Consider the following 23,200-nt stretch of genomic DNA (forward strand, 5'->3'; position numbering starts at 1 on the left):
TAGATGAACAGATTTATTATCATATAGTTGAGCAAGATAACTCCTAATGATTTCTTTCATTTTTTTTTCATTGGAAGTGAATTCATCCTTTTCATTTTTGATAGTTTGATTCTCCTCTTTCTTTCCAAAATCAAATTAACCAAGGCTCTATTTTATTTATTTTTTCATAGAACCAACTTCTAGTCTTATTTATTAGTTCAGTAGTCCTTTTACTTTCAATTTTATTAATTTCTCCTTTGATTTTTAGGATTTCTAATTCAGTCTTGAATTTGTGATTTTCAATTTGTTCCTCCCCTAGTTTTTTGAGTTGAATGCCCAGTTCATTAATCTGCCTTTTCTCTATTATATTGATATAAGCACTCAGAGATATAAATTTTCCCATGTGCTACTTTAACTGTACCCCATAAATTTTGATATGTTGTCTTCTCATTATCATTCTCTTCAATGAAATCAGTGATTGTTTTTATGATTTATTCTTTGAGGCACCAATTTTGAAGAATTAGATTATTCATTTTCCAACTAATTCTTAATTTGCATTTCCAGGAAACTGTATTGATAATAATTTTTATCAAATTGTGATCTGAAAAGGATGCATTTATTAATTCTGCTTTTCTGCATTTGGTTGTGACATATTTATGTCCTAATACATGGTCAACTTTTGTGAATGTACCATCCCTGTTCAATTTTTTCTGGATATCTATTAAATCTCTCTTTTCTGAAATTTCATTCACTTCCTTTACTTTGTTCTTATTGATTTTTTTTTGTTAGAGTTATCTAATTCTGATAAGGGAAAGTTGAGGTCCTCCACAGTTTTACTGTCTATTTCCTTCTTAAGCTCCTTTAGTTTCTCCTTTAAAGGCTGTCTTTCCCAGGCATCATTGTATCTTGTCAGTGTAGCTTGAATACTACTATTTCCTTGTGATGTCAATGAATCATACTTTCCTGATCCGTCCATTCCCTAAAAGGTATTTGAGTGCCGAAGTTCTATTGTTCCTCAGGGTCATGATCTAGTGGGGTGATCCATCCCCAGAGTCCTAAGGTGGAGACCCTGTAATATTCTTGGGCCTGGGCTCTGTGTGGAGGCTGATTATCAGACCTCTCCCTCTCCTGATTAAAGACTTGATTTTTCTGACTACTTTAGTAATTCTGTGTTTTTTCCCAAGTACACATAGCACAGCAGGGATTGGCCCTCATTTTATGAGAAGGAAAGAATGAAATGCAAGTGAAAGAACATTAAATTACATAAGTTTGACTCATATGTGAGTGCTAGAAGGGCTATCCTGCTCACCCCAACTGAAGGCCACCCCAATAAATGGCAGAGACAGGATTTGAACCAGGGGCTGAGGAGCGCAGTCCAGTGGGCTTGCTTCCTCTTGTACCATGCTGGTTCCCAAATATATAACACATGTACCAGTGGACATGTGTGTGAGTTAGTACACTGGCCATTGCCTATGGTCATTGAATTTCACCTGGAAGAGAGGAAGTGCTTTGAGGCTTCAAGAGTTTGTTGCAGCTTGAAAGCTGACTTGATCCTCAACAGGACCCCTGGTTCTGATCCAGATTCATGACTGTAAGGCTAAATATAATGTAAACTATCTGGGATCTCCATAACTTCTTTATTTGAAGTGGTCCTAACTACCTTGGTTTGTTCAACTCAACTTTGTATTACCTCAAATCTCCCCAGTTCCACCAGTCATGTGGAAAATTGTTTATAGTTTCCTTCAGTCCTGAAGAGTACCATGAGGAAAAAAGGGCATGTATTACAATGACAGAGCAAGAGAGGTCTGGGCTGAAAACAAGGAAAGGCAAAAGAAAACCAAATACTTTCACAACATTCATGTCTGTCCCCAAGGAGAAGGTATCATTGGAAGAAAAAATAGAATCTCTGATTGACTTTTGGGGGATAATATGACAAAACTTTTCCAGCAAAGTATAGGACTAGATTCTTTCTTTGGTTCCTACAATTATAATGTTCTGTGATATTAGTATTGCCATGCAGAACAATAAATCTGAGAACCCTCCTTCTGTGTTCAGTCACAGACCTCATTTGCAAAGGCCTCTGTAAGTCTCCACTTATCCTTCCCTCTGGGAAATGAAATCTTGGGATAATATCCTCAAAGGGAGGTAGGGACAGATTAATACAAAGGAAATACTATAATAAGAACCTTATATCACTGAGGTTAAAGATCAGTCATTCAACTAATAAAGAGCTTATTAATGAGTCAGATTCTTGGTTAGGCACTAGGGATTCAGAGAAAGGCAAAAAACGTGGCTTATTCCTTCTCCAAAACAGAGCACTGTACTTTTGAAGCTGGGAGTCAGTGTTGAGAAGCACAAATGGGCTAACAGTTGGGAAGCAGGCAGCCAAAAACGTAGAGCTGTGAACCAACCAGAGTCCTGGCTTTCTTAAATGTATGTATGCTGCCAAGATGGAATTACTTGAGTAAAAGGACACAAAGGTGCTCACCAAGAGCAAGATAGACTGAGTGGCACTGATCTCAGGGGATGATCTGGGGGAAAGGTTGGCCATGTGGATATGCTGGACTTCCTTGTGGTGCTTATACAGAAGCCACACCATGTAGCCACTGGTAAAGACCATTATCCACACACACACCACATCAGGGAAGGAGACTACAACTATAAATAGTGTAGTACTAACTGTGGTCGCCTCTGAAGTGGAACAATATCCATAAGACAGGATGTTTGAGATGTTTCTAGATTTCCTTGGTCCTTTGACTTTCTCAAGAACAATGCTATTTAATAGCAAATGAAAGGCCCAAGAGAGGGAACACGTGGGGATCATGTACTGTGGGATTTTATCCCTAAACTCTGCCCATCTGGAGCTTCTGGGACTAATGGTGATAGCCTGAAGGCTACTCAGGAGGCAGGTCATGCTTAGGGAAAGACCACGAGATACCCTATGGAGATAAAAGAAAAATTTACAACCATAGACATTCAAGAAGTTCTTCAGGTTCATGGCTACCAGTGTTTGTGGAATGCTCTTGGAGATAATCATTAAGGAGTTGGCCCAGGCTATCTGGTTTAGAATCATATCTATGGGTCTCATTCTTTGTCCACTGAGGACAGTGACAGTGAAGAGACAAATCAGAAAAGAGTTCCCCAGAACCCCAATTGCAATCTGCATGCAAAAGGCAAGAGTCAGAATACTTTCATGAAGATTCATGTTCTTCATTTCTTGGGAGATGGCTTTCATTCAGAGCCTTTAGTACCTGAATAGAAACATAATGAATTCATGATATTCCTGTACATTTCCTGCTCATTCACATTCCAAAGAACACATCTCCTCCAATCTGAAGGACTACAGAAAGCATTTCTACCTTCAATTAATACAGTCAACCACAGCTATTAGTAGATTAAGACAGTTATGAAACCATTGATGTTCTGTGGAGCATAGACCAGAATTAATATTCTTAGTATTAAAAAAGCTTAAAGATCCTAAATAATTATGTGAGAATTTTTTCTTTCAAAGGAAGTTAAATAAGTCAACCAAAAAAGAAGTGAATATTTAGCTCATCATTTAAATTCTCAAATGGAAAACAGGAAAGAATCAAGAAAAAATTCCCATGGAGGATTTTCATTTGTAATATCCTAGTATGATCATTAGATCACATAAACCTAGAGACTATCTAATGACCTTCAGGGCCCCTCTTTTATTGACCTAAGTCAATTTTATGACTATCTGATGAAAATTTTGGTGTGTAATTTTTTAAAAATTTTAAACATTATTTTATTTCTTCATTTCCAAACATTATTCACTAGAAACAAAGATCATTTTCTTTTCCTCCCCTTCCCCCTCCCAGCACCTTTCCCTCTCCCATAGCCGATGCATGATTCCACTGGTTATCACATGTATTCTTGAATCGAACCCATTTCCCTGTTGTTGGTATTTGCATTAGTGTTCATTTAGAGTCTCTCCTCAGTCATATCCCCTCAACCCCTTTAGTCAAGCAGTTGCTTTTCATCAGTGTTTTTACTCCCACAGTTTATCCTCTGCTTGTGGATAGTGTTTTTTAGATCCCTGCAGATTGTTCAGGGACATTGCATTGCCACTAATGGAGAAGTCCATTACCTCCGATTGTACCACAATGTATTAGTCTCTGTGTACAATGTTTTCCTGCTTCTGCTCTTTTTGCTCTGCATCATTTCCTGGAAGTTGTTCAAGACACCATGGAATTCCTCCACTTTATTATTCCTTTTGGCACAATAGTATTCCATCACCAACATATAACACAATTTGTTCAGCCATTCCCCAATTGAGGGGCATCCCCTCATTTTCCAATTTTTGGCCACCACAAACAGTGCAGCTATGAATATTCTTGTACAAGTCTTTTTCCTTATGATCTCTTTGGGGTACAAACCCAGCAGTGCTATAGCTGGATCAAAGGGCAGAGAGTCTTTTATCACCCTTTGGGCATAGTTCCAAATTGCCCTCCAGAATGGTTGGATCAATTCACAACTCCACCAGCAATGAAGTAGTGTCTCCACTTTGCCACACCCCCTCCAGCATTCAATACTTTCCATAGCTGTTATGTTAGCCAATCTGCTAGGTGTGAGGTGATACCTCAGAGTTGTTTTGATTTGCATCTCTCTGATTATAAGAGATGTAGAGCATTTTTTTTCATGTGCTTATTAATATTTTTTATTTCTTTGGCTGAGAACTGACTGTTCATGTCCCTTGCCCATTTATCAATTGGAAAATGGCTTTATTTTTGTACAATTGATTTAGTTCTTTGTAAATTTGTGTAATTAAACTTTGTCAGAGGTTTTTATGAAGGTTGTTTCCCAATTTGTTGCTACCTTTCTGATTTTGGTTACATTGGTTTTGTTTGTACATAAACTTTTTAATTTGATATATTCCAGATTATTTATTTTGCATTTTGTAAGTCTTTCTAAGTCTTGCTAGGTTTTGAAGTCTTTCCCTTCCCAAAGGTCTGACATGTATGCTATTCTGTGTTCGCCTAATTTTCTTATAATTTCCTTCTTTATGTTCAAGTCATTCACCCATTTTGAATTTATCTTGGTGTAGGGTGGGAGGTGTTGATCTAAACCTAATCTTTCCCACACTGTCCTCCAATTTTCCCAGCAGTTTTTATGAAATAGTGGATTTTTGTCCCAAAAGCTGGAATCTTTGGGTTTGTCATATTCTGTCTTGCTGAGGTCTCTTGCCCCCAGTCTATCCCACTGATCCTCCTTTCTGTCTCTTAGCCAGTACCAAATTGTTTTGATGACTGCTGCTTTATAATATAGTCTGAGATCTGGGACTGCAAGACCCCCTTCCTTTGTATTTTTTTTCATTATTTCCCTGGATATCCTTGATCTTTTGTTCTTCCAAATGAACTTTGTTATGGTTTTTTCTAAATAAGTAAAAAAAAAATTGGAAGTTCCATGGGTATGGCACTAAATAGATAGATGAATTTGGGTAGGATGGTCATTTTTATTATATTGGCTCGTCCTACCCATGAGCAGTTAATGTTCTTCCAATTGTTCAAGTCTAGTTTTAGTTGTGTGGAGAGTGTTTTGTAGTTGTGTTCTTATACTTCCTGTGTTTGTCTCGGGAGATAGATTCCTAAGTATTTTATTTTGTCTAAGGTAATTTTGAATGGGATTTCTCTTTCTAGTTCTTGCTGCTGAGCTGTGTTGGAATTATATAGAAATACTGATGACTTATGTGGGTTTATTTTGTATCCTGCAACTTTGCTAAAGTTGTTGATTATTTCGATTAGCTTTTTGGTTGAATCTCTAGGATTCTTTAAGTAGACCATCATGTCATCTGCAAAGAGCGATAATTTGGTCTCCTCCCTGCCTATTTTAATGCCTTCAATTTCTTTTTCTTCTCTAATTGCTACTGCTAGTGTTTCTAATACAATGTCAAATAATAGAGGTAATAATGGGTACCCTTATTTCACTCCTGATCTTAATGGGAATGGATTTAGTTTATCCCCATTGCAGATGATATTAGTTGATGGTTTTAGATATATACTGTTTATTATTTTTAGGAATGGCCCTTCTATTCCTAAATTTTCTAGTGTTTTTAGTAGGAATGGGTGTTGTATTTTATCAAAGGCTTTTTCTGCATCTATTGAGATAATCATGTGGTTCTTGTTGGTTTGCTTGTTGATGTGGTCAATTATGTGAATAGTTTTCCTAATATTGAACCAGCTCTGCATCCCTGGTACAAATCCTACTTGATCATGGTGGATGCCCCTTCTGATCACTAGCTGGAGTCTTTTTGCTAGTATCCTATTTAAGATTTTTGCATCTATATTCATTAGGGATATTGGTCTATAATTTTCTTTCTCTGTTTTTGGCCTGCCTGGCTTTGGAATTAGTACGATGTTTGTGTCATAAAAGGAGTTTGGTAGAGCTCCCTCTTTGTTTATTATGCCAAATAGTTTGTATAGTATTGGAGTTAGCTATTCTTTGAATGTTTGATAGAATTCACTGGTGAATCCATAAGGCCCTGGGGATTTTTTCTTAGGAAGTTCTTTGATGGCCTGTTGGATTTCTTTTTCTGATATGGGATTATTTAAGAAATCTATTTCTTCTTCTGTTAGTCTAGGCAGTTTGTAATTTTTGTATATATTCATCAATATCACCTAGGTTGGTATATTTATTGCCATATAATTGGGCAATGTAGTTTTTAATGATTGCCTTAATTTCCTCTTCATTGGAGGTGAGATCCCCCTTTTCATCCTTGATGCTGTTAATTTGCCTTTTTTCTTCCCTTTTTTTAATTAGATTGACCAGTACTTTGTCTATTTTTCTGTTTTATCAAAGTACCAGTTTCTAGTCTTGTTTATTAGCTCAATAGTTCTGTCACTTTCGACTTTATTAATTTCTCCCTTAATTTTTAGGATCTCTAGTTTGGTTTTCTTCTGGGTTTTTTTTAATTTGTTTGTTCTCAAGTTTTTTGATTTGCATTTCCAATTCCTTGATCTCTGTCCTCCCTAATTTGTTAATATATACATTCAGGGATATGAGTTTTCCTCTAAGTACTGCCTTGGCTGCATCCCATAAGGTTTGAAAGGATGTCTTGCTGTTGTCATTTTCCTCAACGAAATTATTAATTGTTTCTATGATTTCTTCTCTAACTAAACGATTTTGAAGTATCATATTATTTAATTTCCAATTAATTTTTGATTTGGCTCTCCATGTACCCTTACCAATCAATATTTTTATTGCCTTGTGATCTGAAAAGGCGGCATTTATTATTTCTGCTTTTCTGCATTTGAGTGCCATGTTTCTGTGACCCAGTGTATGATCTATTTTTGTGAATGTGCCCTGTGGTGCTGAAAAGAAGGTGTATTCCTTTTTGTCCGTATTTATATTTCTCCATATGTCTATTAATTCTAATTTTTCTAAGATTTCATTCACCTCTTTTACCTCTTTCTTGTTTATTTTTTGGTTTGATTTATGTAAATTTGATAGTGGTTGGTTCAAGTCTCCCACTAATATGGTTTTACTGTCTATTTCCTCCTTCAATTCTCCTAGTTTCTCTATTAAAAATTTGGATGTTATACCATTTGGTGCATACATGTTGATTAGTGATATTTCTTCATAGTCTATACTTCCTTTTAGCAGAATATATTTACCTTCCCTATCCCTTTTGATCAGGTCTATTTGTGCTTTGGCTTTGTCAGATATCATGATTGCCACCCCTGCCTTCTTTCTATCAGTTGAGGCCCAAAAGGTCTTACTCCAACCTTTAATTCTAACCTTGTGAGTGTCAACCCACCTCATATTTGTTTCTAAAAGACAACAAATGGTAGGGTTTGGGGTTCTAATCCAATCTGCTATTTGTCTACATTTTTTGGGTGAGTTCATCCCATTCACGTTCAAAGTTATGATTGTCATTTGTGGATTCGCTGGCATTTTGATATCTTCCCCTAGTTCTGACCTTTCTTCTTTAGCTATCTCCTTTTGAACCAGTGATTTACTTTAGGTCAGTCCCCCTAGTCCCCTCCCTTGAGATGCTTCCCTTTCTAGCCCCTCCCCTTTTATGCTCCCTTCCCCTCTCCCCTCTCCCTCCCTCCCTTTTGATACTCCCTTCCCCCACCCCCTCCTTAATTTTCCTTTCTTTCTTTCCCTATTGTATAAGATAGAATTCAGGATCCCATTGGATCTAGATGTTCTTCCCTCTCAGATTTGATTTCACTGAGAGTAAGGTTTAAGTATTTCTACTTCACGCTCTCTTCCTCTCCTTCTCATATGAGAGTTCTTCCCCTCCCCTTCCCATGTGTATCTTTATATGGGAAATATTATTCTATTAAGTCACCCCCTATTTCTTGAAGTAAATCTTAGTGTTATCGATGTTTCCCCCCTCCCTTTTCCTTTCTTTGCTCCCACTTTCCCCAAATCTTCTTAATGCCCCAATCTTTCCCTCTGCATGTTTCTTCTAACTACTCTTATGATGCATACAATTTTTGAGAGTCACACATAATATTTTCCCCACATATTAATATATATGATTTGGTGTAAATGTAGTCCTTATAGAAGAGAGTTTGACTTAAAGAAAAAGATAAGATTTATCTCCTTTTCCCTTTCTTTCATATTTACCTTTTCATGTTTCTCTTGCTTTCTGTGCTTGGATATCGAACTTTCCACAGAGCTCTGGTCTTTTCTTAGCAAATGCTTGGAAATCTTCTATTTTGTTGAATGCCCATACTTTCCCCTGGAAGTATATAGTCAGTTTTGCTGGGTAGTTGATTCTTGGTTGGAGACCCAGCTCTCTTGTCTTTCTAAATATCGTATTCCATGTTTTGTGGTCTCTTAGTGTGTTAGCCGCTAAGTCGTGTGTGATCCTTATGGGAGCCCCCTTATATCTGAAGCTCCTCTTCTTGGCTTCTTGTAGGATTTTCTCCTTTTCTTGGAAGCTCTTGAATTTGGCAGTTACATTACTAGGTGTTGTCTTTTGGGGATTTAGTATAGAGGGTGTTCTATGAGCCCTTTCTATTTCTATTTTGCCCCCTTGCTCCAGAATGTGTGGGCAATTTTCTTTTATAATCTCCTGTGGAATAATATCGAGTTTATTGTTTATCTCTGGTTTTTCTGGGAGACCGATAATTCGGAGGTTGTCTCTTCTCCCTCTGTTTTCCAGATCTGTGACCTTTTCAGTGAGATATTTTATGTTTTCTTCTAATTCATTAATTTTTTCAATTTGCTTTATTGATTCTTGCTGTTTATGATCTCACTTTCCTCGAGTTGCTTAATTCTGGTCATTAGGGACTGGTTTTATTTTTCAGTTTTGTCTGCCCTTCTATTGGATGCTTCGAGCTCTTTTTTCCAATTGAGCAGTCTTATCTGTCAGACTGCTGATCTCTTTCTCCCATTTTTCTTTCCAAGTTTCCATCTTTTGGATAAGTTCCAGTTTGAATTCTTCCAGAGCTTGTTGATAGTTTCCATTTTGGGAGGCATGTTCTGATTTTTTTTTTGGATTTCATCCTCATTCTCTTCTTTTCCTTGGGTACTTCCACCATAAAAGTTTTCAGTAGTTACCCTTTTCCCTTTCTTCCTGGAGGCTTGATTTTGGGCCATGTGAGCCATCCCTTTGGTGGTTTTATTCCCCTTTCCTTTTTGGTCTAGGGTCTGGGTGATATGGGTGGGTTTTCTGTGAATTTAGGTTGCCTCAGACTAGTTCTTCCCAGCCTCCGAGGTTTCTTAGAGTGCTGGGCCCCTGATCACAGCCAAACTGCCCAGGTGTACAGCTCCGCCCAGATAATCAGTGCGTGGTCTGCCCCTGGTGTTTAGCTCCACCCAAATGCTCAACGCAACCTTCCCAAGTACAGGACCCCTTGTGCTCAGAGCCGGATTCTCCCATGAAACCGCCCTGAGATGTTTTTTCCTGGCAGTCCCCAGATCCCAAGGACCCTGGAGTGCCCCTCCCCCAGACAGAGAGGTTCCCCACTCACTTGCTGTCCCAGTGAGCTCTCCAGTAGCTCACTCTGGTTTGGTGGGGGAGGTGGGGGGGGAAAGGCGGCTCAGTTCATGTTTCTGTGCAAGGTTTTCCTCCTTATTATAGTGTGGAAATGTTCAAACCCCACGTACCTTCGCCTCTGTGGGGTATTGGGGAGTCCTGTTCCGCCAAAGTTGATTTTTATGCTCCTTTGATGTAGTCTATTTTGTTCGGTGCTGGGGAGAGGAAGTGTGTGGCGTCTAGATTGCAGCCATGATTACCCAGAAGTCTCCCCTAGACTTTTAAAAAGAGTATCATTAATTGACAGTTACAGGGTTTTTTTCTATAATGGAGATTGGTCTAAAGAAAAATGCATATGTTGATTTATAAACCATTTATTAAATGCCTAATATTCATGTTGTATCCTGGAAATTGTCAAAGGCTCATAGGCTACAAAGGGAAATAATGAAACAAAATTAAATTAAATATTCCATGCCCTCAAAGAGGTTATATTTCCGTGAGGGAAAACAATATGTATAGAGAAAATGAAAAAAAAATCTTCAAAATAGCTATACATTACTTTCATGGAGTGGAGGATACTAGCAATTAAAGGTGCCAGGATAGTATTCTTGTAGGATATGGCCTTAGTTACCTGAGGCCTAAAAGTAAACCAGGTTAATTTGTTCAAGATTTAGTTTAAATCTTAACTTCTGAAGGGCACCTGTCCCAGCCCTCCAGGGTGTGACTACCTTTCCTTCCCTGCCTTTCTTTCTGTCTCTCTCTTTCTCTTTCTCTCTCTCTGTCTCTGTGTATGAGTGTACATCTACATACTTGCATCTGCACATTATATATATATATATACATATATATATATATAATCTAGTTATTTATATAATTCCTGTCTTTCCTAATTTACTATAAGTTCCTTGAGGTTAGGGTCTTTCCCTCTGTTTATGTTAGTTCTTAACCCAGTGACTGGCACATAGTGAGTGTTTATGAAATGCTTCTAGAAGATCTGCCTAATTTGGAAAAAATTATTTTTTTTTTGGAAAAAAGAATACTTTATTCAACTTGGAGACCATAATGCAAATAAGCTGGCCTCTTTATAATTTCAACATCTTCATGGACCCTCACTCGTTCTCCAGGAAGATGTCCTTGAAGAGTCTAGAACTCAGCATGGCATATCTCCAAGTCAGAAAAAAAAACACCTCCCTTCTCCCAAGATCGCATCGTCCTTCATCTTGGCACAGAGGTTGATTCATTTATCCCTCTAAAAACAGACAGATTATCCTTCAGCTATGGAGCCTTGAGCTAGCTTGTCAAATATACATGAGTTGTATCTATGAATATAAACAAAGTCAAAACAGCAAAGAATTATGTTTTGCAGGGTGGTCCTAGTAGGCAGAGTTATAAGGAAAGATGTGATGGGGAAGGTCATGAATGAGGTGCATATTGAGGGAAACAAGTTTCTGAGATAGAACAGTGAGGAGGGAATGAATGGATGACAGGCCAGTCAAGAGAATAGATTTCTACAGTAATTTGCTCTGAGAGTACAAAATAATCTTGATGTCCAGACCTTCAAAGTGGAAATGTAAGGAAACAAGGTAGCTTGATTTTTGGTGATAGAGACTTAATGTACAAAAGAACAATTAGCCCCTAGAAAGATTCTATGAAGAAATGTTTGGTGTTGGGGAACTATCCAGAATACAGATTTGGGGTAGAGACTTTAATTTGTGAATCCTTCATTTGACTGAACTCAAGTCTCTTAGGAAAACATCTTTATAAATGTTACCTCTCATAATAATATTCATGCAGAAATTAATAGACTTATATGGGATATGTCTTTCTGGGAGTATGTGATCTAGGTGTGTGTGATAGGTGCAAAGGAAACCCTCTGTCTTCCAGAGGTTTAAGTTTAAGAATCAAATAATCCAGAGCCAAAGCTGTAGGGTGCTGTTGGGAAATCAGCAGGCTCCCTCCACCTTCTTTATAAAATATTGGAAATGTGTGGAGGAGACAGATTAAAAGAGAGGTAGATTGGTCAGGAGAGGGCCTGGGCCAGGTCTGTGGTCATGGGATGGCATTTTTCCAGGTTGAGGTGAAAACCATGAAGACAAAGGAGAACAAATAAAAATACTTTTCCAAAATAAGTTATTGTTGCTGCTAGTCTGTTTATTATGTTACTAGCATCTGTCTTCCATTCTTCCACTTAACACAAGGAACAGCCAGTAATGGGATTAAAGGTAAAAATTGTAAGAGAATAATGCCTAATACATTGATTGAACTTTCTGTCACCCATCCTGTTCATGAAACCCATAGTTACTACCATATTCCAAGAATTCTTGAACATCAAACACTAGTTTTGTAAGCCAGTATCTATTCATTTGTTAATTCATTATGGAGATAGATGCCCACTTTATGCCATTCAGAGAGACCAGAAGTTGCTTGTACCTTGGTTGCTAAGAGGTAAATAAACCATCTCAAATTTGAAAATTTCATCAGTACCAAGCCAAAAGCATCTGAAGATCACACTACCAAAAACATTTTTATAGAATTAGAAAAAATGATTACAAAATCCATCTGGAAGAACAAAAGATCAAGAATATCAAGGGAAATAATGAAAAAAATGTGACAGATGGAGACCAGATCTTAAACTGTTGTATAAAGCAGTGATCATCAAAACTATATAGTACTGGCTTAGAGATAGAAGAGTGGATCAATGGAATAGACTTGTGTAAATGACAGTAGCAAGTCAGTGTTTGATAAACCCAAAGTTCCCAGCTTTTGGGACAAGAACCCACTATTTGACAAAAAAAACTCCTGGGGGAATTGGAAAACAGTATGGAAGAAATTAGGTTTAGATCAACATCTTACACCCTATACCAAGATTAATTCAGAATGAGTAAATGACTTAAATATAAAGAGGGAAATCATAAACAAGTTAGGAAAACATAAAATAGTACATCTGTCATATCTATGAGAAAAGAAGGAAATTAAGACCAAGCATGAGATGGAGAATACTACAAAATGTAAAAGGAATAATTGTGATTATATTAAATTTAAAAGTTTCTGTACAAACAAAATCAATGCAACCAAAATTAGGTGTAAAGCTGAAAGAAAACTCTATACATTTGAACTCTCAAAAACTTTATTTAAAGAAAAAGCACTGGCGTTCCCCCTAACTGAACATGTGTGTTAGGTAATGCAATCTGCATGCCAAGAAAATGGGTATAAAAATAAAAATCAAGTCTGGGAATGGTGGAGCAGTTGTTAGATGCAAAGCAATCCCATGGCCATTAAGATTAAGCTGTCTTCCATTTGTTATCCATTTTATTTTATTTATTTTGACTGATTGTTCACCACCTGTTGGGAACCCTGGAGTCACAAGTGAGGCTGGACCCTGACCGCAGCAATCAGAGAAGTGAAAATCAAAATAACACTGAGGTACCACCTCATAACTATTAGATTGGCCAACATGACAATAAAGGAAAATAATAAATGTTGAAGGGACTGTGGCAAAATTGGGACACTGATGCATTACTGATGGAATTGTGAATTGTTCCAACCATTCTGGAAGGGGATCTTGCCAGGTGGGTGTCTCGGGCTGTTTTCTGGGACTTGTCTAGGATCATCAGAATGTGTGTCTATCTGTTGTGTCTTCAGTTGGGGCACTTGATCAGGTGATGTCACCCCCTGAAATGCAGGATCCAAGGGCTGTGATTATCATGTCACCAAGAAGATAGGACACTATCTGCAAGGGGAGCTAGAAGAAGCCAACTCTTGTCCCAGGTGCAGATCTTCACCTGCAATGACAGCTGATTAATAAAACAACCCAACAAGTAGCCACATGCAGCTTGGGAAAGAGTATGTTAATGCCAGAGAGAGAGAGAGACACCAAGGGAGAGGTGACAATGCTGTACTCCAGGAGTTACTTCCCAAATAAGGTATTGACTTTCTGACTCTTCTTCAGAGATCTCAGGAGTAAAATCACCCCCCATGTTCATGGCACATAGCCTCCCTTTCCCATGATTCCTGGTTCGGCTTTCCTTCTCTAGGACAGTAAAGCATCCATCCTGGCGAGTTCCACTAGTCTGGAAGTTCTTGTCCAGGCTACCAAGTGGGTCCATGGCCAGTCTAGGAGAAGAGAAGGTCCCTGCTGATAGGGTGGCTACTTGATGATGACTTCCATTACTGCATTTATTTCATGGTTTTGGCAATCCAGGGAACTTAGTAAATCAAAAGAGATTCTCAGGCTTGTGCATATTCTTCTTTTAAAAATATACAGATGGGAGACATCCGGATAAACATGGCTGCAGTCTAGACACAGGACTCTTCCTCTCCTCACTACCTAATGATACAGACTACCTCAAAAAGCAAAAAAAACAACACCCCAAATTCATATGAACAAAGGAAATGTACAGTAGGGTACAGTATTGAAGGTACGTGGGATTTGGGTATTTACACACCATAAGGGAGTGAAAAAGCTTTCACCAAAATGCGAGCTGATCCACTCTTCCCCACCCTACCTATGGAGTCAGAGTCAGAGCCAGTGCATACCAGAACCAGTTAGAGAACAAATCATAGAAACAATTAATAATTTCATTGAAGAAAATGACAATGTTGAGACATCCTTTCAAAATCTATGGGATGCAGCCAAAGGGGAAAATTTATATCTTTGAGTTCATATATTAACAAATTAGGGAGGTCAATGAATTGGACATGCAAATCAAAAAACTTGAAAGCGAACAAATCAAAAATCCCCAGATGAAAACTAAACTAGAGATCCTACAAATTAAGGGAGAAATTAATAAAATTGAAAGTGAAAGAACTATTGAACTAATAAATAAGACTAGAAGCTGGTATTTTGAAGAAAAAAATAGACAAAGTACTGGTCAGTCTAATAAAAAAGGAAAGAAGAAAACCAAATTAACAGTATCATAGATGAAAAGGGAGACCTCACCTCCAAAGAAGAGGAAATTAAGGCAATCATTAAAAACTATTTTGCCCAATTATATGGAAACAAATATGGCAATCTAGGCTATATGGATGAATATTTATAAAAATATAAAGTTCCTAGATTAACAGAAGAAGAAATAAACTTCTTAAATAATCCCATATCAGAAAAAGAAATTGAACAAGCCATTAAAGAACTCCCTAAGAAAAAAATTACCAGGGCTTGATGGATTCACAAGTGAATTCCATCAAACATTCAAAGAAAAACTAGTCCCAATATTATGCAAACTATTTGACATAATAAGCAAAGAGGGAGTTCTACCAAATTCCTTTTATGACACAAATATGGTACTGATTCCAAAGCCAGGCAGGTCAAAAACAGAGAAAGAAAACTATAGACCAGTCTCCTTAATGAACATAGATGCAAACATCTAAATTAGAATACTACCAAAAAGACACCAGGAATTCATCACAAGGATTATTCATTACAATCAGGTGGGATTATACCAGGAATGCAAGGATGGTTCCATATTAGGAAAACCATCCACATAATTGACCGTATCAATAAGAAAACCAATAAAAATCACACGATTATCTCAATATACACAAAAAGCCTTTGATAAAATACAACATTCATTCCTATTGAAAACAATAGAAATTATAGGATTAGAAGATCCTTTCCTAATAATAATAAAAAGCAGTATTTATCTAAAATCATCAGGATATGTCATCTGAAATGGGGATAAACTAGATGCATTTCCAATAAGATCAGGAGTGAAAAAAGGATGCCCATTATCACCTCTATTATTTGACATTGTACAAGAAACACTAGCAATACCAATTAGAGAAGAAAAAGGAATTGAAGGTATAAAAATTGGCAATGAGGAGACCAAGCTATCACTCTTTGCAGATGACATGATGGTCTACTTAAAAAATCCTAGAGAATTAACTAAAAAGCTAGTGGAAATAATCAACAACTTTAGCAAAGTTGCAGGATACAAAATAAACCCACATAAGTCATCAGCATTTCTATATATCTCCAACACATCTAAGCAGCAAGAATTAGAAAGAGAAATTCCATTTAAAATCACCCTAGACAATATAAAATACTTGGGAATCTATCTGCGGAGACAAACACAGGAACTATATGAACACAACTACAAACATTTTCCACACAATTAAAATTAGATTTAAACAATTAGAAAAACATTAACTGCTGTGAATCTTAAAAATTCTCAGACTATACCTTAGAAGATCTGGTTAAGCTATTCCCTATTTTAACAATGGAAGTACTTGATCAGGAATGTATTGGGAACTTTAAAATTACTCCACCCATACTTAGGCATATTTTAGGGGAAGATAAAGTTGTAAACTCCTGATGGAACAATGAAAACAAGTCCCCAACCCATACTTATAGTAAAGCTAGAACCTTAAGTTAGGTCTATTTTTAGATCTAATACAAAAGGGTGCTAAGTACCTATGAAGGTCAAATTAATCACTAAAAGGTAAAGCAATTTACAAAGAGCAAGCTTAACAAAGAGGTGTGAAGTTTTGGTCTACTCAGAAGTGAACTAAGAATGGTCAGTTCTAGGAAAACATCTACTGTGATTGGTAGATGTGAAGATTTAGGGGAGGTGGCATAAGAGAAATTTCTCTTTAAAAGGAGAGGTCTCTCTCTCTGAAGTTAGTTGGAGTTTGGACTAGTTGGAGTTTGGAGTTAGTTGGAGGAGCTGGGTCTCTGAACTCAGTTCAGGAGTTGAGGATTTCAGTGAAGGATTGGAGTTTTGCTTGGGACAAATCTTGTGGTGAGTTGATCAAGACTGACTGTCTCTGCCTTAAGACTCAGGCCTAGGCCATTGGCCTAGGTCCTTCCTACTATAAACTAATATTTCAACTCTTTTTCTTCCCTTAATTCCTTCATTTGTATTAATTAAAATCTCCATAAAACCCAGCTGTCTTGGGTATTTTCATATTTGGGAATTTCCCCATGGCGACCACTTATTTTAAATCAAGACACTAAAATTATCTTACCAGTGTGGCCAAAACCTTACAGTTTGGCCATTTACACATTTTTGCAGTTACACTGCTCATGGGTAGGATGAGCTAACATAATAAAAATGACCATCTTACCCAAACTTATTTACTTATTTAGTGCCATACCCATTGAACTACCAAAAAACTTTTTTACTGAATTAGAAAAAACCATAACAAAGTTCATTTGGAAAAACAAAAGATCAAGGATATCCAGGGAAATCATTAAAAAAATGCAAAGGAAGGTACCAGATCTCAAACTATACTATAAAACAGTGGTCATCAAAACAATATGGTATTGGCTAAGAGACAGAAAGGAGTAACAGTGGAATAGACTTGGGGTAAGTGATCTCAGCAAGACAGTCTATGATAAGCCCAAAGATCCCAGCTTTTGGGACCAAAACCCACTATTTGATAAAAACTGCTGAGAAAATTGGAAGACAGAATGGGAGAGATTAGGTTTGGATCAACATCTTACACACTATACCAAGATAAACTCAGAATGGGTGAATGGCTTGAACATAAAGAAGGAAACTATAAGTAAATTAGGTGAACACAGAATAGTATACATGTCAGATCATTGGGAAAGGAAAGATTTTAAAACCAAGCAAGAATTCGAAAAATCACAAAATATAAAATCAATAATTTTGATTACATCAAATTAAAAAGTTTTCGTAAAAACAAAACCAATGCAATAAAAATTAGAAGGGAAGCAACAAATTGGGAAATAATCTTCATAACAAAAACCTCTGACAAAGGTCTAATTACTCAAATTTATGAAGAGCTAAATCAATTGAACAAAAAAATTAAGCCATTCTCCACTTGATAAATGGACAAGCAACATGAATAGGCAATTTTCAGTTAAAGAAATAAAAACTATTAATAAGTACATGAAAAAGTGTTTTAAATCTCTTATAATCAGAGAGATGCAAATCAAAACAACTCTCAGGTACCATGTATTCTCTCACGGCAACACTATTTGCCACTACTTACTGCCAATCCACCCCTCATACAAAAGTAAAAGCAAAACAAAACAAGAAGCTTTGTAATAGGCAAATATCTTCAAGCAAAAAGTAATCCCCACTGTGGTCCCCACCGAAAATGGATGCCTCTTTCTGCACTTTGAGTCCATGGACTCTGACTAGCTGTTCTTAAAATCCTTCATTAGCAGTTCTGAGGGATAGAGGTGTCAGAGAGGAGTCCCCCATTCCAAATGAAGCCTCCAAAATCTATAGGATGGTCTAAACAAGATTAATATGCAATTGTTAAATATCTAATAAAATAAATGAAAATACAACACAGGACTGATAATATCAAGCTGTGGTTAAACTAATGTGATACATTAGGACTCAAGATGCCTGTGATCAGGAGATGAAGTAGTTAGAATATATTGACCTCTGAGGAATGATTCCAGGTCATCTATCAGTAACTCAGAAGATATGTTGAGGAATACAAGTGACGAGTGTGCAGCTCAGGCCATGAAGAAAGAACTTAAAAATATAATTGGAAAACTATTCCCTGAGATTCACTTGGCATACCTGGAACAAGAGATCAAGACCACTTCCTCTGTAGCACAGAGATTTTTCTGGACTGCTCTTCCCATTTTGGGCATGATGGCAGTCATGGACTCTATTAGGACTATCTCTGCTGAGCTTAAGAAATTGGCTCAGGATACAGTTAGAATCATATCTTCTAAAGCCCTATCTTTTCTCCAGGTCAAGATTGATTCCTTAGCAAAGACAGTCATACAAAACAGGCTAGCTCTTAATATGCTTAGGGCTGTGTCTAGGGGTGCCTGTGCTCTTATCAATAAATCTTGTTATTCTTACATAAATAAGAGTTGAAATTATTATAAATGTCAATGAGTGTCAAAAAATGAATGAAACTCAGCATACTGCATTCAAAACCCCATGTGGCATCTGATGGTACATGGTGGAACCTCTCATGGCTATAGGGCATGGGATTGTTAATAACTATGGACAATTGGGCATTTCAAATTCTCAGAATTATTATTATGTTTTTTCTATGAAGACAAAAATAAGAGTTCTATCAAGAAATTTACATAGGAGTTAGGCAACACATAGGGAAAGAATACAAGTATATATAAGATAATTTGAGGGAAAGATAATAAGAAAAAAGAATTGATTAACATTCTCTAGGTGTTTATTAAATGTCTTTATATGCCAGACACTGGGATAAGTTATGGGAATACAAAAGGAGGCAAAACACAGTCCCTATCCTAAAGCACCTCCTGGGAAGTGTAAAAAATAGACTCGAATACAGGACTACAATCCCCACGAGTCTTTGCTCCACTTCCCCAGAATGCCTTGTAATCTCACCTGGGCCAAGATCAAGAAGGTATTTAAGCTGATTCAAAGGCTTTTGAGACTCTTGGCTTTTTTTGGACTTCCGTTTTGGAGCAGGCGGTCTCTTGCATGATGTGAGGTTATTTTGTCTAGGCCTCTGGCCTAGGCACATGTTTCTTACTTGTATATTCTTTAATCTTTAACCTTTAATAAACCTCTAAAAAATATAATACTCCTTGCAGAGAGAAACTAATTTCTACCTGCCTCAGTCTCCCCATCTCCCCTAAATTTTAATCTTTACAGAAGTCAACATGTAAACAAATATATACAAAACAAGCTACAAACCAAATAAATTAAAAAATACTAAATAGAAGAAAGGCACTAGAATTCAGAGGGATTAGGAAGGGCTTCCAGTAATAAATGGTATTTTAATTGAGACTTAAAGGAAGCTAATAAAGGAATGAGAATGATGAAAAAAGCCAAGGAAAAATAGTCAACAATTCAATGCATGAGGCACAAAAAATACTGAATAAAATAACATAAAAATGGAATAAGCTAAATGGTAAAAGAAGCACTAAAATACACCAAGAAGAATTTCTTAAAAAGTAGAATTAGCCATATGGGAAAAGATGCATAAAAACTCACTGAAGAAATGAATCTTCTAAAAAGTAGAGTTGGTGAAACAGAAGAAGCACAAAAGCTTACTGGAGAAAAAAATTCTTTAAAAATTAAAACTGGGCAAGTAGAATGCAATGACTCCATGAGACATCAAGAAATAATTTAAAATAATCGAAAAATACAAGAAAGTGTGAAATTATCTCATTGAATAAATGACTGACTTGGAAAATAGTTCATGGAGGGAAAATGTAAGAATTATTGGACTGACTGAAATCAATGATCAAAAAAAGAATATAGATATCATCTTCCAAGGAATTATCAGGAAAAAACTGCTCTGATATTTTAGAACCAGTGGGCAAAATAGAAATGGAAAGAAACCTCCAATCACCACCTGAAAGTGACTCCTAAAGGAAACTCCAAGGAATATTATAGTCAAATTCCAGTGCTCCTGGCTGTGATGAATAAAATAGTGGAAGACATAAACTGTGGCAGATAATATGGTTCAAGACAGTGTCTTGTTTTAAATCAAATATAAGGTGGTCGCCAGGGAACTATTCCCAATTATGAAATATACCCAAGTCAGCTGGGTTTTATAGAGGTTTTAATTAATACAAATGAGGAATTAAAGAAAGGGAGAAAGAGAGAAAAAAGGAAATAATAAGAAAGGATAGGCCGGCCCAGGCCAGCCCTGGCCAACCCAGGCCCAAACCTTAAGAGAAAGACCAGTCAGTCCTTTATCCTCTTACCACAAGATTTGTCCAAGCAAAGATTCTAGTGTTCAGAGACACCAGGCCAGCTCCATCTCAGCTGACTCCACCATCTCAATGAATCCTCCTCTCTCTCCTGAGGCCTCCTTTTAAAGGGCATTTTCTCCTATGTCACCTCCCCTAAGTTCTCACATCTACCAATCACAGTAGATGTTTTTCAAAGAACAGACCATTCTTAGTTCACACCTAAGAAGGCTTAAATTTTTTATTAAGTTCACACCAGAAAACCTCTGAGTAAGTTCTCACTTCTTTGCTCCTTGTAAATTCACAAGTTGCCTGACCTTTATAGGTACTTAGCACCCTTTTGTATTAGATCTAAAACTAGGCACAGCTTAAGAGTTTTTTGCCTTATTATAAGTATGGGTTTAAGTACTTTTCATTGTTCAGCAAAGAGTTTACAACTTTATCTTCCCCTAAAGTATGCTTAAGTAGGGGTGGAGTAGAGTTCCCACATTCCTGATCAAGTACTTTCACTGCCCAAATGGGGAATGGTCTTAACCCAACCTTATGAAGTAGGGTCTGAGAATTTTTAAGGTTCACATGGGTCGAGGAGAAACACTACAAACAGTCAGAAAGAAATAATCCACATATAGAACCAGAGTGAAAATAACACATGGCTTGTGTTTTCTTTCACAATGTAATTAATATGGAAATATATTTTTCATGACCACACTTGTATGATCTATATCACATTGCTTGCTATCTCAGATGTGTAGAAAGGGAGAAGGGAAGGGATAGAATTTGGAACTCACAATTTATAAAAATGCTAAAAATTACTTCTAAATTTAAATGTGGAAAAATTAAATATTGAATTAAAAAAATGAAAAAGATATGAAGTATTCTGATTATCTTAGAATGAACAATGATATAAGATAAAATTTCCTAAAAACTATAACTATCCAAAATAGACTAACAGTGGGCTTCTATTTAATGGAATTCTTTGATTAAAGCCAGAATGACCATTTATGACTCTTGTTTCAGGAAGCATTCTTATTTATATTAAGGCTAAATTTCTTGGCTCTGGAGTCTTCCAACACTAATAGTGATTCTCTTTTCCCCAATTTTCTTTTCACTACAATTCATATGGTACAATCTAGGTAGAATTCATCTTCCTGGCCTCCATCCTCTGGAGGCCTCGAGTTTATTAATGTCCTTCCAACCTTAGGATGTTCAATCTTGCACACATTACATTTGAATGGGGCCTTAGTAAGAAAATATATAATGAGATGATTGTCTTTCTTTTCCTGAACACTCTAGCCCACTTAATGTAGTTTGATAGTAATTAATTGTATATATTGGCAGAAATGTTTGTTCCATTATTAGGTTAAACCCAAGGGACTAGGAAGGGAAGAGATAATGAAGAAGATGACAATCATAGCTACCTCTGCTGCTGGAAAAAGGCCTCTATTCCTCTTGCCCTCCTTCATACTTCTTTTTCATGCTATATCCTTATCCTCCAACTTTATCATGATCCAGTCATCTTGTACAGACCTTTTTTGAGTTACCATTTATTTTTATTTTTTAAAATATGTAACATATTAATATTTAACATCATAATATAATACATATTCATGTTATAAATATTCAAAAAGTTATAATAAACAAGCTTATTCAAAAGAAACAGATTCTTACATTAGTTATGCCCAAATATTTATGTCTCATTTTCTTTCTTTTTTATCATTTCCCCACTCATCCACCATTCCCATGAGGGCAAGTAATATGACATAGGTGGTATGTATATTATCATGTAATACATAATTCCCGATTCATCATGTTGTAAAACAAGACATATATTGTTTACTCTAGAGAAAAATTAATGAAGGAAACAAAGTAAAGAATGGTATGTTTTAGTTTGCATTTGACTTTCTCTGTTCCTTTTATGGCAATGGATTTCCTTTTTTGTCATGAGTCCCTTGGAGCTGTCCAAGGGACTTTGTTAATAAAAGTTGTCATTCACAGATGATTGTTGTCATTACTGCATACAATGTTTTCCTGGTGCTACTTACTTCATTTTGCATCACCTGTAAGTCCAGATTTCTTAGTGGCTATCTTGTTTGTAATTTCTTATGGCACAATAGTATTCCATTATAATCATATGTCACAACTTGTCCAGCCATTCCCCAATTGATGGGCATCCCTTCAGTTTTCAGTTCTTTGCCTCAACAAAAGGAGTAGTTATAATTATTTCATAACATATAAATTTCCTTTTTCCTTGACAACCATAGCAAATAAACCCCATGGTGTTATTGCTGGGCCAAAGGGAATTTATAATTTTATACTTCTTTGAGTATAATTTCAGTGTGCTCTTCAAAATGGCTGGATAAGTTCAAAGTTCCACCAACAATGTTACAGTGTCCCTATTTTTCCAAGTGCTTTCTGATATTTGTCATTTTGTCCCCTCATCATTTTACCCAGTCTTATAGTGTGAGATGGTATCTCAGAATTGTTTTAATTTGCATTTCTCTAATCAATAATGATTCATAGCATCTTTTCATATAACTATATACAGCTTTGATTTCTTCAAACAAGAGCTGTTTTTTCATATCTTTTTATCATACATCAACTGGGAAATGACTCATATTCTTACATACTTGACAAAGTTCTCTATGTAT

General features: G+C 36.5%; 2 protein-coding genes across 5 annotated transcripts in view; one reads left to right on the forward strand and one right to left on the reverse strand.

Moving 5' to 3' along the window:
- LOC100023417 (zinc finger protein 420-like) overlaps positions 1 to 23,200 on the forward strand; it is a 621,149-nt gene that overhangs the window by 482,692 nt on the left and 115,257 nt on the right. The window lies entirely within an intron of this gene.
- Positions 2,192 to 3,184, reverse strand: monDomV1R1293 (vomeronasal 1 receptor monDomV1R1293). The gene is given in 1 exon segment (NM_001166824.1): positions 2,192 to 3,184. A coding segment is annotated over 1 exon segment (993 nt).

This window comes from Monodelphis domestica, chromosome 4 (assembly GCF_027887165.1).
Source record: "Monodelphis domestica isolate mMonDom1 chromosome 4, mMonDom1.pri, whole genome shotgun sequence".
Lineage (NCBI taxonomy): Eukaryota > Metazoa > Chordata > Mammalia > Didelphimorphia > Didelphidae > Monodelphis > Monodelphis domestica.